The 15,075-nt window shown below is 50.3% G+C and overlaps 1 protein-coding gene across 2 annotated transcripts; it reads right to left on the bottom strand.

The window, feature by feature from the left end:
* Positions 1–282: 282 nt before the first annotated feature.
* Positions 283–14,625, bottom strand: tbx20 (T-box transcription factor 20). Of its 2 annotated transcripts, none has more exons than XM_059943782.1 (8): positions 14,350–14,625; positions 13,765–13,996; positions 12,414–12,578; positions 9,960–10,068; positions 8,822–8,980; positions 7,617–7,693; positions 5,835–5,947; positions 283–836 (listed from the first exon to the last, which is right to left on the bottom strand). In XM_059943782.1, exons 1-8 carry the CDS (start codon positions 14,471–14,473, stop codon positions 499–501), a joined length of 1,317 nt encoding a protein of 438 aa, XP_059799765.1. In that variant the 5' UTR covers positions 14,474–14,625; the 3' UTR covers positions 283–498. The 2 variants fall into 2 exon arrangements, with proteins under 2 accessions (XP_059799765.1, XP_059799712.1); XM_059943729.1 differs by having other exon boundaries at positions 7,602–7,693.
* Positions 14,626–15,075: the final 450 nt, after the last annotated feature.

Genomic DNA, 15,075 nt, shown 5'->3' on the forward strand with positions numbered 1-15,075 from the left:
CATTCTTTTCACCCATACACATTTGTACAGACTGTCAAATTCACAAGCGATTTGTATCCGAGATGTGACTGCAGGTCCAGACCCGCTGAGAGTCCTCAGTATGTCTGCTGCAGTGCACCCTCTGACAGTACCGGTCGGCCAGTGCCGCTGGTGCAAAACAAAAGTCCCTCGGCTGCCTGGCTCAGCCTTTGCCTATTTCCCAGACAGTCCAGTAACTCAGTCCGACTGGCAGCTCACTGCAGTGCCAGCACTCCCGGCACATGAGGGCGCTTCAGCTGCCTTCGCGGCAACCCGACTGTCAACGGTGCATTCTGGGAGTTGTGGTCCAGCTGTGGCAAATCCTGTGGTGCATTCTGGGGTTTGTAGTTTCTGCTCTTGTCCATGCAGGAGCTGCTGCTTGCTGCGCCGCTCAGCTGTTGGTGTGGAGCATGCCCCCGATTCTCTGAGCGGCTTTCACAAGCGTCACGGTCCCTGGGTGAAATGCAGCCCCGATGTCAATCACACAAAGTGAGTCATCACAGCCGACGAGTGCCGCAGGCCTTGGATAGCGGCGTAGGGACCTTGCTGAAAGTAGTGGTGGTAGCGGGGCATGTGGAAGGTGGGGAAGGTGGGTCCGCTGCCTTGCATGGAGCTGGCGATGGCCGACGGTGTCAGGGGCATCCCAAGGCGGCTGTACTGTGTCAGAGAACCCTGGATGGGGTGAGGGACGGGGGCAGCGAGCGAAGCGGTGGTAGTGGCGATTGCCAGCGACTGTGGATGCTGAAACCCCGGGAAACTGCAGGAAGAGGCAACCCAGGTGCTGAGGGACAAGTTATCTGAGGCTGTGAAGGCGGAACCTGCAAAAGAAAATAGCGCGGAGGTATGAGGCGGTGCCGGAAAACACTGATCGGTCGGTGCGGAGAAACGGTGAGATTGCTGCAATGCAACGGGGGGGAGGGGGAACTCAGCGGTTAGGCGTAATCTATGGAGCGAAATAGACAGCCGACATTTCCGCTCATCAAACCGGCATGCAAGAGGAAATATTACATCATTCACTCTCTTCCTACCTCCCTCACCTGCCTATGACCTTCCTCTCACCTGGATCCACCCACCACCCGCCAGCTACGCCTTCTCCCCACCCCATCCCAGCTTTTTAAAAATCTTTTTTTGAATTTTCAGTGAGTTCCTCCAGCGCTTTGTTTGTTGCTACAAACTTCCTGCATCTTCAGTCTCTTGTGTCCCTTGGATCTAATCGGGACTTGACATCAGAAAATGCCGGATGAACTCAGCCAAACGAGCAGTATCCATGGAAAGGGAAACGAATAGTGTTTCGGGCCGGGGGTCCTTCCCCAGAACCGCTATAAATCAGACTGTTTATTCCGATAATAAGAACAATCTGTCACGGCATTACCTGTTACAGTGGGTAGTTAATGAAAAATCTGCCTTTCATCATCAGGGACTGATCTTTGTACGGAGCGCCGACCAGATCTGCGGATGGTTGATGGCCCGGCGCTGCTAAGCGGGTTGTCACTCTTTATCTCGGCAAAGCAACGAAGTGCTAGCTCTTTGGCACTTCAGTGCTGTTAGCTTCAGATCCATCCGTGTTTGCCTTCCCCCTGTGCCGAACCCATCTCTCTCCTGAGCCGGAAGTTGATCCAGTCCAGTGAATGAGTAAAACTGGCCCAGAGGGAGCAGGGTTTAATGAGTCTTTCCTCATCAGATCCTCTGATTAAACAATATTCTTCCCTGTCATTACTTCAGACATTCGGGATATATTAGAATGTTAGTTTGACACAATTCTCACAACAAAGGTTCAGTAGTAAACTGCCGTCCTTGGCCCCTTGGTGCTCAGTCAGCCCCTCGCTCAACTGCAGCCGGCGCAGTTTTCAAAACTAGAAACGGTATCGGTTCTAAGGAGTACTTTCATTACTGCTCCTGGCGAACAGCAACCGAGAGGGAAGATGATGTCTAGTACCACAACAAAAACCGGAGAGATGGACAGATGGACAGCCCTGTGTTTGGGTCGGCAGGGCAGAGTAAATCAAGCGCCCGTTGTTGCTCCGGATATCTTATTTTCGCCTGAAGTTAAGACTTTCGTTTATTTTTTGAGTGTGGGTGGACTTTGCCACAGATTCAGGAGAATGCTGTTGCCTGAGGGTATTGTCAGTAGAAGCGGCACCTCCCGATCAACTAAATAGATTGGAATGGGACGGCATGGCGGGACAAGTGGGGTGGGGGATGTCTAATCCAGCGTCGTTGGTGATAGGAGGGGACAGAATCTTTGGTGCCACCACGCTCTCCCACCATCCGGACCATGCCATCAGGAAGGTGGGATAGGATCCTCAAGTCCCACGCCACCGGGTTCGGGAACAGTTATTACCTCTCAACCATCGGGCAGGGGATAACTTCACTCGCCCAATCTCAGGGCAGAAGATGGTGACATATACGTGCTTCGGTAATAACTTTACTTTGAGCTTTAAATTTCTTTTTTAAACTCAGTAGGGTAAATTCAGGAACATGGGGGAGACCTGGACCTCTCTAATTTTCAGTGAGATCAGGGCCAACCCACCACCGTTCTGCATGTGGGTCCATGTCCAAACTTTATTCCCCCTTCTCATTCTTACATCCCGCCCACGTTTCTCTTCAGACTTTGAGGAAAGCTGAGGCTAATCTGAGAGTAGTGCACAGGGGGTATGCCATGCGTTGGGAAGAAGTGGGTATCCGTAGGGTGGTAAAGAGGGCGCATAGCATGCTTACCTTTATTAGTTAGGGGCAACTGAGCTCAAGGGTCAGGAAGCTGTGCTACAGCTTTAAAAATCTCTGATCAGGCCGCGTCTGGACTATTGCATTCAATTCTGATCATCCATTATTGGAAGGATTTCGAGACTTTATGGAAGAAACAGAAGAGGCTTTCCAGGATATTGCCCCGATTAGAGCGCATGTTGTATAGGAAAGTTTGGACAAGCTTGGGTTATTTTCTCTGGAGCGGCAGCGATTTCAGGAAACCTGATATAAGTTAACAATATTACAAGAAGCATAGAGGAGACAGAGGGTCGAAAGTCTAACACTAGAGGGCGGGCATTTAAGGTGAGAGGGGTAAGTCTAAGAGGGGTGTGAGGGTTTTTTTTTACTCAGAGAATGGCGGATTCCTGGAATGCTCTGCCAGGGATGGTGGTGGTGGCCTGTACGTCAGAAGGCTCTTGGATAGGCACATGAGCCTACAGACAATGAGGGGTATGAACCGAGTGCATGCAGAAAGCATTACGTTTAATTAGCTATAGGTTAATTAGTTTGATTCAACATTGTATGCCGAAACGCCTGTTCTCCAGCTGTTCCGTTATATGGTCTACGTTCTGTGGGCAAAGTTTTCTGCGTCATGTTCCAAAGTACAGTAAAGAGGTGACGCAGACTGTGACTAACCCAGCCGGCAATTAAATGAAAGGCACTCTGGTATGTGCATCACAGGAGAGTGGACAAACTCAAACTTCGGTCAGTGAGGATCAGAGGGCTAACAGTCCTGACCAAACCACGGCGGATTCCCTCCTTCCTTCATTTACTTCCATGGCGGAGGGAAGCGGTTAGTTACAAGGAGTGTGTGGCAATGTTTTTTTTTCCCAAATCTATCAACAAGAAAATTACTAATTTATTGAATTTAAAATAAATACTTCATTTGGATTACAACAAATCTCAAATGAATGTCAAGCAGAATACATTACTGCAGAATATTTTGTTAACTAGTTGAGAGCAGGTTTTCTTCTAAAATTCTTTAAATAGTTCGCGGCGGGACTGATACTTCTGCGATACATGCGGCTCCTTGTAGAAAACTGGATAGTAACAAATGTTTCAGTTTGAACTTATGGCCGAATTTATGTTGCTATTCTGAAGCAAAGGTAATGCCTCAGAACGGGAATATGAATTTGGGTGCTACATTCGGAGGGTTTTATCTCGGCTCTGTGGAAATATTTCTTTAAAGGAAGTAGGGGAGTGTTGAGACTTTGCTGTCAACCAGTGTTTCTGTATTCCGGGTTGAGGATGTAAATCTGAGAAGTTCCCAATCACTCTGCGCAGGAGTGGTCCTGGACTGACGGTACGGGGTGGAGGGTGCTGCTTGGCCCAGTCAGCTGTACGTCAAACCGGCATCTTGAGGAAGCCCACCAGCGCCGCCACGAGCCTCTGACTCCGTACCGGCGTTATGTTACTGGGAATACGCAGTCAATGGGTTGGAAGAGTAATGTCCAGTACAGCTTTGCCATCTGAGTGGAGAAGGCATTTGCCTTTCGACTTTCGCGGCAGACATTTGCATTGAAGTAATCTGCCGGAAACTCCTCGGGTTGAGCAGCATCGGAGCAAGAGAAGGGTTTGGGTGGGGCGGTTAACGTTCTGGGGTGTTCAGGGCAACCAGTCTGCATTAAAGTCATTGGACTTAGGGGAACACTGGAACCACGTGCTAGCAATAGGATAGTGATCAGTACGAAGGGGTTAGCATGGACGTGATGGCCCGAAGGCCCTGCTCTGTGCTGGATAACTCGGTGACCCGAATGTGCGATCTGAATTCAATCCGGGTCCCGACACCCCAGCTAGTGCGAAGGTGAATTTATCCGCAGCGAGCAGCACAGCCAATTTTCCAGGGAGTACGGTTAACCAGTCAATGTCTGGGCCTCCTGGAAGTGCCGCAGTTGACACTATATCCGTGGTACTGACTCACCCCCCCCCCCCCCCCCCCGCGGTCTGTTATCTGTCAGCGCGCTGGGTCCTGTAAAACTGCGGGTTCCTGGATTAATTTTTTTCGTAAACGGTTCCAAGTGCAATCAGCCTACACTATAATTGGCGTGGACTGATTAGGCCAGACGACATTTTATGTATAACGGTTCTATTTATATATAATCAATTATATTAATCAACCCTACGTTTCAAGAATATGGAAAATCACTAAAATCGCATCTCATTCTAGATACAACGTTGTTGACATCACAGTTTTCATTAACCTTTGGATATATAATTGTTTACCTTTCTGCTTGTTTCACACCCCGACATATTCCAATTAACTAGTTCTAGCGGCGGACGGGTCCCTCCCCCGTATTTTTCAGGTAATTTCTGGGACCTTACACCAGTATCGAAGGACGGAATGACCTACTCCTTGGATTTTTCTCGGAAGGGAACCGTGGTCACAGTACAAGCGATATCAACAAGTACCTGAACGGGTAATCACCTCGGGAAGTCAACAGACACAACCCAAAAAATCTAAAGTGATGGAGGGTCTTGGCCCGGAGCATTGAAAATCCCGCTGTCTCTGTACATGTCAACCCGAAACCTTGACCACGGCCCTCTGAGCTCCTACAGCCGTTTGATTTGTGTTTGAAATTACATTTGTACCACTTTACAGAGAATGATACAACGAATAGGATTTACATGGGGCTTCACAAGCTTTACTTTGGAATCCATGGAACTTAAACATTTTTATTCCGAAGAGTTTAACTCAACCTGACGGGCGAGTGGGAGAAATTTTTCAGCTGCAGTTACAGCGCCAGTTGTCCAATTCAATGAGGCATTAAGTGTTTAGTGGCGTTACAGGAGGCATGGGCCTGATATCGATTGTGTTTGGGGAAGATTGCCATGGGCAATAATGAGCGGTGTACCGGTGAATCATCGGCAGCTACTGCCTGAATGGACGTGTGCACAGCAGAAACGGCAGACACTGCGGCAGGAATTGCAGGGCCATTGTCACCGAGCTACTGCGTGTAAAGAATGGCTCTTCATTTCCCACATTACAGCAATGGCTACACATCAACAATGCTGCACTTATCAGGATGTCCTGGGCTGACGAGGAATGCGCTGGCAAGCATTCTTCCTCCTACCTCTGTTCTGTGTTGTTTGGCTTTCTTCGCTGAGGGCCTCGTCATCTCCCCCGTAGGTCCGGATCGGTGACCGTGCGTAAGTGTGCTTCTGGATGAGATTCTCCACACTTTCCCTGCAGCACAAGAGAGGCAGGGTTAAGATAAGAAGAAAAATAAGCTTTCTGTGACCGTTCGTCCCCTCGTGCCTGCTGCACCATTCAAGAGAATACAAGGAATCTTTAATCCCGGCGCCACTAATCCTCGATCCTCTGAATGAGAATCTCAGCAGGTGCCTGGCGTCGGCGAGGTGTAATTCTGAGCAAAACGGTTTCAGCCGTGATGAAGTGAAAAGCAGTTACGGTCATGGGCCACGGCCAGATATCGCTCCTATCTGCGCTGTGGTACATGACCTTAACTGCTTTTCACTTCATCACAGCTGAAGCCGTGCTGCTCAAACAAAAAAACATCTCGCTTTGTTTAGCGAAACAAAACCAACCAGTGATCAGAGCAATTGGTTTAAGCTAAGTGTCGATTTGGGCCCGTTTCTATTCAGTGTTCCAATATTTACTGCAGCTGCCCAATTACATTTCACATCTGTCCACTTACATTCCGCGAGTGGATTATAGCAAGAATATGAAAGTCTTATTGTCCTAAGGCTAATAATCACTTAATCTCCAAAGTCAGAACAAGCAGGTTAAAATATCACGCCATAGTTAATTCCTATGATATGATGTCGAAATAAAAAGAAATAGATTGATCGGCACAGCCCACTGGACTGGTTCCCTCTTTGCAATATTTCCCTTTGCTTTTCGAAAGTCACTGCGTATCCGATCCCAGTGACAAATTGTTAAAAGGACATGGCTGGAAAGCGAACCGCCAGACCCTGAAAAAATAAAATGCGCCACGTAATGTGAGTTCCTGTCGTTCCGCCAAACACGCTTGACCTTTCAGTCGCAGTCGGACGTGAATCTCCTGCACGGGAGCCGAAAGAGACAGTTCCGGCGATGGCCCGGCGCCTCCGCCCCAGGCAGGGCCCAGGGAAGGGAAGAGCCACCACGGTGTGGGTTCTGCCGTACGGGGGGGGGGGGGTGATCTATTTCACAAGTAAACCTTGAGCGGGGTGGACAAAGTGCATCGGAAATCAGACTTTCAGCTCGGAAGGTCAACCACTCCTCCAAACAAATCCAAGGTACGTCTACCCTCATGGAACGTGAACCTTCGGGAAAAGGAAAAACTCGGGGGGTCTGGAACCAGTGAAATTGGAAAGAAGGAAAAGCCCCACCAATTCACGTTGACTAGAGAGGTCGGCGATCGGGGGGGGGGGGGGCGGCACCTTTATGTTGTAGAGTGGGTACTAACGGGCTCGGGTAGGATCGGTGAACGGTATGAGGGTTCACTAACAGTACAGGAGGTGGGGGCGAGGAGTCAAAGTCCGCAATTACATCGGAAAGAAGTGACTGGTTTGGGGAAATATACGAGATTCGAGGGGCAGCAGATTTGCCGCCAGTATGGTTACAGGAGGAATTGTCGGCCCGGGAAAGGCTGTACACCGTTAGCAGTGTCCCGCCACCCTCTTGCCGTGATTCCATAGCGATGGATGAAATAGTTCTCGGGACAGAGTACTGTGCCGCCGTTACAAAATTAAAACCAATAACATGCGCAGAGAAATTTCATATGGTGTGAATCACCAAACATCAACCTACATTCGTTTCTATTAAATATTTTGTGTTTAACATTTTCTAAACCGCGACTTTTACATCACATTGAATTGAGAAGAAAGGGTCTTACTGCGGGAGACAGTACCTCTCCATATCGGTGAGTCGGGACGAGTCTCGGAATCCTTTGGCGAAAGGATTACTATCGATTTTTAGTTTGGTGATCTGCAGGACAGAGAGGAATCATGAGGAATCTCCCTGTGCATGGAGGGGTGAACACACTCGGGATGAAACAAAACAATGTGCTGGGAATCTGAAACAAAAACGGGAAATGCTGGAAACACTCAGCGAGTCAGGCCGCAAACTGGTAGCGGCGCGGACCAGTTTTGGCGAAGGCCATTCATCCGACAACATCCTCTTACTTCTCTCTGCACACATGCGGCCTGACCTGAGCGTTAACAGGGGTTTTCTGATTCTACTTCAGGTTGTTAACGTTGGCAGCTTTGTCGATTTTCACCAGGACCTTTCCCTCAGGGAGCGCTCACGCTTCTCTCCCCTGGTAGTGAGACAACAGAATCATCACCCCGATCAGCCAAGTGCCGTTTAGAATATGCCCAGCGACCTCAGTACAACTAACCTCTGTCTCGGTGACCACTGTCCCAATAACATTTGTTCTCGTGCCCGCTATCCCACCACTGAGGACATTTACAAGGATCACTGTCGCAGGAAAGCAGCATCCATCATCAAGGACCCCAACATCCAGGCCGTACCTGCCATCAGGAAGTAGGCGCTGGAGCCTTAGGATGAACATCACCAGGTTGTGGAACAGTTATTACCCCTCAACTCTGAAGTAGATTGGATGACTTCACTCACCCCAACGCTGAACAGATTCCACAACCCAGGAACTTACTTTAAAGAGCTCCGCTCTTCCTGTCCTGGATACTTATTGCCTACTTATTTATTTTTATATAATTGCACAATTTCTTGTCGTATTTATTTTATATAATTGCACAATTTATTGTCTTTTGCGCACTGGTTCTTCGTCCGTCTCTGTCTTGTGCGGTTTTGCATTGATTCTATTATGTTTCTTTCTAATTACTACGAATGCCCGCAAGAATGTTCCAGTGGCCACTGTCCAGTCAGCCATACCAGTGACCTGCACCAGTGACCTCTGCCCGGTCACCTTTGTGTCATTGACCTCTGTCCTTTTGACATCTATTCTGATAGTCTGAAATTATTATAGGTATAACGACCTCGGGCTAATTGCAACGTGGCGCCCAGGCGGATAGACCTCAGCAACGGCGGCGGCTGCGGATCTGAGCCGATGGTCTGCGGCGGGGCAGCGGGACTCACCAGTTGGTTCTGGTAGGCGGTCACTGCAGTGAAAACAGTCTCCGGGAAGATGAAGGTGCGGAACTCCTCAGATTTGAGGTTGACCAGAGAAGCAGTGTGGTCTTTCTTCCTGATAATGTGAACCCGGGGCTGGTACTTGTGCATGGAGTTCAGAATTATCTGTGGAACGAATTTACCTCCGTTATCTACGGCTCCTTCCCCATTCCGATCCCCAGCCCACCCCAGCAGTCTGATCCCAGCCCGGGTTGGTACGGCATGGGACTGGACGGAGAGAGTGAGGACGTGGGCCCGGTCAAGGTGGCATCATCCCCGGCTGCCTCACAAAATTACCCCTAACTCCAATCTCACGCAACACTATCATGGAGGGGGTGGGGGGCACAGGATTCTGACAACAAACCCAGGAAAGTGGCAAGACCTCGGTGATAAAACAGCTCTTCAGACAGCAGACTGCTCCAAACCGGCTGATATCCGTGCTGTTGATAACCTTTGGCATGTTCCGTTTTAATGGTCATTTAATTAGAAGCGATAGAGGAAATTCACATGCTTCCGAATTACACACAACGATCTTACCCTGGCTGACCTGTAGACACACACGGGTGTACACACGTACTCATATATCTGTATATACACATCTGTACAGATATGCACACTTGTGTATACACAGCTGTAGACACACATCGGTACATATACACACTTGAAGATACGTATCTGTACACATATCTCATTCACTACTGCACAAACCCATGCCAGTAAGTGAGAGGAGGTATTTCAGCCAAGTGGATGTCGCAAGGGCTGTCTACCTGTCCGTGACGTCAGAGCGGGTTCAGAATTAAGTGAGGATGCGAGAGGAAGCTGACAATTAGCCAGTGAAGCCGCAGGAACAAACTGGAGCGAATCCCTGGCAGCGGCTCCTGGTACAGGAATAGGAGGGCTGTACGGCGACTGGATTAGTGTCCATGGTTCGGAACCCTGCGGCCAATTTGCGGATTCCTACTTCTGCACAGACTGGGTTGTCAAGGAGCACCGAGAACCCCAGGCCATCGTTTCCAGGACGGAAACGCGTCATGAATTAAATGAACAAAAATATTGTTCGGTTCCGGCGCCCGGGATTTCCCGAATCAAATTAAATGCAACTCACGTGGCCGTGTTGATCCAACTCGTTGTTGGTGAGTTTCACCTTCTCGAAGGAGACCATCTGTTTCGATAGCTGCTCCCCCGTGAACGGACAGTCAGGGTGTACATAGAGCCTGAAACAGGAGATCGAGGTCAAACATCCGGCAGGTGAACGTGCTGTCTGGAGTGTTAGGTAAGTGACCGGCCAGGTGAACGTGCTGTCTGGAGTGTTAGGTAAGTGACCGGCCAGGTGAACGTGGTGTCTGGAGTGTTAGGTAAGTGACCGGCCAGGTGAACGTGGTGTCTGGAGTGTTAGGTAAGTGACCGGCCAGGTGAATTTGCTGTCTGGAGTGTTAAGTAAGTGACCGGCCAGGTGAACGTGGTGTCTGGAGTGTTAGGTAAGTGACCGGCCAGGTGAACGTGCTGTCTGGAGTGTTAGGTAAGTGACCGGCCAGGTGAACGTGGTGTCTGGAGTGTTAGGTAAGTGACCGGCCAGGTGAATGTGCTGTCTGGAGTGTTAAGTAAGTGACCGGCCAGGTGAACGTGGTGTCTGGAGTGTTAGGTAAGTGACCGGCCAGGTGAATGTGCTGTCTGGAGTGTTAAGTAAGTGACCGGCCAGGTGAACGTGGTGTCTGGAGTGTTAGGTAAGTGACCGGCCAGGTGAACGTGCTGTCTGGAGTGTTAAGTAAGTGACCGGCCAGGTGAACGTGGTGTCTGGAGTGTTAGGTAAGTGACCGGCCAGGTGAATGTGCTGTCTGGAGTGTTAAGTAAGTGACCGGCCAGGTGAACGTGGTGTCTGGAGTGTTAGGTAAGTGACCGGCCAGGTGAACGTGGTGTCTGGAGTGTTAGGTAAGTGACCGGCCAGGTGAATGTGCTGTCTGGAGTGTTAAGTAAGTGACCGGCCAGGTGAACGTGGTGTCTGGAGTGTTAGGTAAGTGACCGGCCAGGTGAACGTGGTGTCTGGAGTGTTAGGTAAGTGACCGGCCAGATGAATTTGCTGTCTGGAGTGTTAAGTAAGTGACCGGCCAGGTGAACGTGCTGTCTGGAGTGTTAAGTAAGTGACCGGCCAGGTGAACGTGGTGTCTGGAGTGTTAAGTAAGTGACCGGCCAGGTGAACGTGCTGTCTGGAGTGGTACGTATGGGTCCAAAAATTGTTGAGTGGTGGGAAAAGATCCGAACAAGGGCAGAACGGTCAGGGCCAGCATCAGATTCTGGATCAGCCGATCCTGAGATCAGTGCGTTCTGGATCAATGGATTCCGGATCAGTGGGTTCTGGATCAGTAACTTTGGGAATCAGCGGATGCCATATTAGTTAATTCTGGGTTAGTAGATTCGGGGTTAGTTGATTTGAGATCAAATAACTGAGATCGGTGGATTCGGGATAAAACAATTTGGAGTGAGTAGGTTCTAGATCTGTGGATCTCCAGGCCAATGGATTTGCACTGTTTCCACAAAGCCTCGTAGTTTTGCGTTCTCTCCCTCTCAGCTTTATTCGATTAAAGATAATACACTGCTTACATATGGATGACGGATCTTTTTCGTGGGCGATCTCTTGTGTTACCACAGCCCAAGTGCTCGGTCGGCTCCGGGAGTTCCGCGGTGACAAGGTTCCCCACGAGCAACGCCGGCCAGTTGTGATCCAGGGTTGGAATCGGGGTGAGCGGGGCTTGGGATAAGGACGTTGGGGTTAGGGTCAGAGTTACAGTGATTGAGGCCGCTCAGGGCGACGTGACTGTATTTAAAGTTAGGGTGGGTGGGGCGTTTGGATAATCTGTGGATTGGTTCAGAGTGATTGCAGTCAGGGTAGATTGATTCCATTTATAGGTTGAGTGATTAGGATACGGATTAACGGAGTGTATCAGTGTAGTCTGACTAGGCCAGACTGGATGGTATTAAAGCGATTGGCTTAGAGATATTTGGGGTTCTGTTAATGGTGGTGAGGGTGGCTAGGAGTGAAAACATTAGGGTCGGCATCGGGAAAGGGTTGGGGTGACTGAATTGTCACCTCGATGTCCTTATCGCAGTGTTGATCCCCCAACCCCGTTTAGAGCATTATAAAGCTGGCAGTGGTGTTCCCTCCAACGTGTAAGTTTTGGACCTTGTCTTTTGGTTGCCGAGAGGTAGCTTCTCAGCAAACCAAGGCGGGAAGAAATTCGCTCTGACTTTCCTCCGCAAGGAAACTTGTCCCTAGTGCACCGCTCAGGCCTCACGGAACCAATTTCGGATGTTTCTCGATTTCTGCCGGACGAGAAACAAAAACAGAAAATGCTGGAAACACTCAGCGGGTCAGGCAGCGTCTGCGGAGAGAAACCGCCAATGGTCCAGATGTAAGACCCTTTGATTCTTTATTTCCGGCATTTTCTGTATTTTTTGTAGGTGTCCAGTTCGACAAGTCCATTCAGTGCAGTGTTTGTGGGAGTGTGTGTATCTGGGAATATCAGGGAGCAGTTCCAGAGACAGCCCCCAGTTAAGGCCGCACCTTGCTGGGAGCGGCGGGTCGGCTTTGCCCGCCACCAGCCAAGAGGATCGATGATAGGCGTAGCGATAACGCTTATTGTCCACCGCCACGATGTCCATCAACACGATATACTTGGCCTCGGAATCCACTCCAGACAGCGAGACCCGAATAGTTGGGAACATCCTCCTGAAACAGGCCAGAAGGAGGAAGCATCTCTTTAATCTTAACCATCCCACTACCCAACACATTCTTAGAATGCAAGCATTCGCGGCTGGAGAAACGGCGAGTGAATCAGCGTCAGAACGAGTGTGATTCTCAAGAGAGGATAACAAATCCGTCCGGCCTAACTGATCCGAGCGAACCCATAAGGCAGCTCCCTCGTCCCTCTACCGCCGGCCGGCGTACCAACCTCCCCCTTCCCCCGCAAGAACTTTCCGTCAACGTTCTGTCCGCTGACAGTGGCTGTCTTGAACCCGCAATGTTTGCAGATTTATTCTGGCTTTCAGTTTTGGCGAGAGGGGGCAATGAATGAGTTTAACACCCCCTCCCCCCAGCTTCGCTTTCACCACAATCAGATCTGAACAACTCTCTCTCCGCTCTCGAGTCGGCTCCATTCCGTTACACCGTGCGTTTCGTCGCTGCGACGCCGCTCAGATCCTGCGATCTAACGGGGTCGCAGCCGATCCGAGCCCCAGGGGCATTCTTACCCAGTTGAATGAGAGTATACCAAGGAAAGCCTTGTGATTTAACAATTACCCGTTAAATGGTACAGGATTGCCCTCGATGCGAGGGGTTATAATTGTCATGACTATAAAATAATTACACCACTAATTAATTTAATTCGGATATACTTGAGAGATCACCATCGACCGCCGCATCGAAAAGAATTACTATTTGATTCCACACAATTCCTGATATAAACTGTCTGTTCCTTTTCCCGATTAATGCATGAATCAAACCGCTTTCGTTTTGAGTCTCTGTTAAAGGGCTAACTGTCACTCCCCAAATGCCAGAGCAAGGGAACCCGTCCAGAACGCGGGATCCGTTACAAAACTAACCCTCCCGGCCTCGCTTCTGTTCCAAGCTGTTTCGTTTAGGAATGTCTCGAAATGGAAAACATCAAACCAGGCAGCGGAATTAAACGAAACGTGGAGGTTCGTTGTCCCGCGCCCACTTCTAATAATTTCCCTCAAGACGTTACCCTCCCGTTCAAAATTAATTAGTTGCCCGCTGCCGTGTTTGATCAAAATATTCCCGCACGTTTATATGAATCCAAGAACCGCGTCGGGGTCGAAATTAAAACTGAGCGTCTCTGTAACGCCGCCGAGCCGCTTCTTAAGCGACTGCGACAGCTGAGGGGCGCCTTCCTTACCTGCCGGATTTTGTGATGATCATCTCGGTGCCCAGCTCGTGGAACTTGTCCCACAGATCTTTGGTTTCCAGGTTACAGGTGATCTTGGCCATTTCGGCGCTGGGCACGCTGGGGGTGGTGGGTATCAGGGGCTCCGTACACGCCGGAGACGCACCGCTGCTGTAATCTCCAAGCTCCAGGCCGCCCAGATCACCCAGGGGCTGAGAACAGGAAGACTTCTCCACGAACTGTTCTGCTCAGTGGAAGAAAAGGTGCGCGAAGGCGGTTGTCAATCGAAAGCAATGTCAGGCCGCCGATGACCGCGGATTTCGTTCTCTTGCAGTGAAGTTAATTACCGTCATTTACCGACAGTGTTACAAACCAGCTACACTTCAGGGCGCGCAGCCGTTACACTTGCATCCCGACTTGGCATAGAGCAAAACTTTATCTACTGAAGTAACATTTCCTTCAACCCAAATGCTCCCCATCAAAGTATACTGCATTTACCCTGGCGATTCTCCGACCCCGTGACTCCCCGGCAACAACTTCAACCGTTAACCATTGCAGGTGAATGGCGAGGCCCAGGCAGCGCAGGGCCCGACTTACCCAGGGGTTTAATGGTGTTCTCCTGAAGTCCCTTGTCCTTGGAGTTTCCAGTTGACATGAGCGCCGCGATGGAGAAGGCGTTAGCCCGGGATGAGAGCTGTGGTTTGGTATTGTTGTATTCCATGCCGGGAGTGCGGGGTTCTGGAATCCAGGAGCAGGACGACTGAGTGTCCTGGGGACTGGGGCTCTTTCTTGGATAACCAGGGGACAGGTTCCGCTCACTCCGGCACCAGTTGCTCCCCGCTGCCTTTTCCGAGCACCTCCCGTCTGCCTGCAAACCGCCTCCTGCAATGACAATTATTTTTTTGCCTCCCGCACCCCGTACCCCAGACTCGGGGTAGAGAGCCAATCAGCGGCTTCTGACGTCACTCCCCTCGCTTCCCACCAGATAAGGTGGATCACACCTATTGCGCCTGTGCAATGCCGGCCGATCTACTCGGGTGGGGGGAGTGAGGGGTGAGCGTGTGCACCATGGTCTGTAGATGAAGGGTGCTACCGTGCACCATCACGGTTGGGGGCAGGTCCCCTTGGCGGAGTTGTTGGATGCGAAGGAGGCGGAGCTGCGGTGATTAACCCTTTGTGGGTCACGGAGCACCGCGCCCGCTTACCGTGACAGCGGAACGGAAGGCAGGGCAAGTCACGGCCCAGTTCGCAAATTGCTGCTGTACAAACACAGCCCGGAGTTTGACCGTGTGTGATGTTTGTCAGGAGTGAGAATCGGTTTCG

Source organism: Hypanus sabinus, chromosome 1 (assembly GCF_030144855.1).
Source record: "Hypanus sabinus isolate sHypSab1 chromosome 1, sHypSab1.hap1, whole genome shotgun sequence".
NCBI classification, from domain to species: Eukaryota; Metazoa; Chordata; class Chondrichthyes; order Myliobatiformes; family Dasyatidae; genus Hypanus; species Hypanus sabinus.

What these genes read in the sequence shown, in the direction of transcription:
- tbx20 (XM_059943729.1), bottom strand. Translation starts at nt 14,473, where the DNA reads ATGGAATACAACAATACCAAACCACAGCTCTCATCCCGGGCTAACGCC. An exon ending in GAACACCATTAAACCCCTGG is followed by an intron (nt 13,997 to 14,349) that starts GTAAGTCGGGCC and finishes TCCACTGAGCAG; the next exon opens with AACAGTTCGTGGAGAAGTCT. An exon ending in ATCATCACAAAATCCGGCAG is followed by an intron (nt 12,579 to 13,764) that starts GTAAGGAAGGCG and finishes GGCCTGTTTCAG; the next exon opens with GAGGATGTTCCCAACTATTC.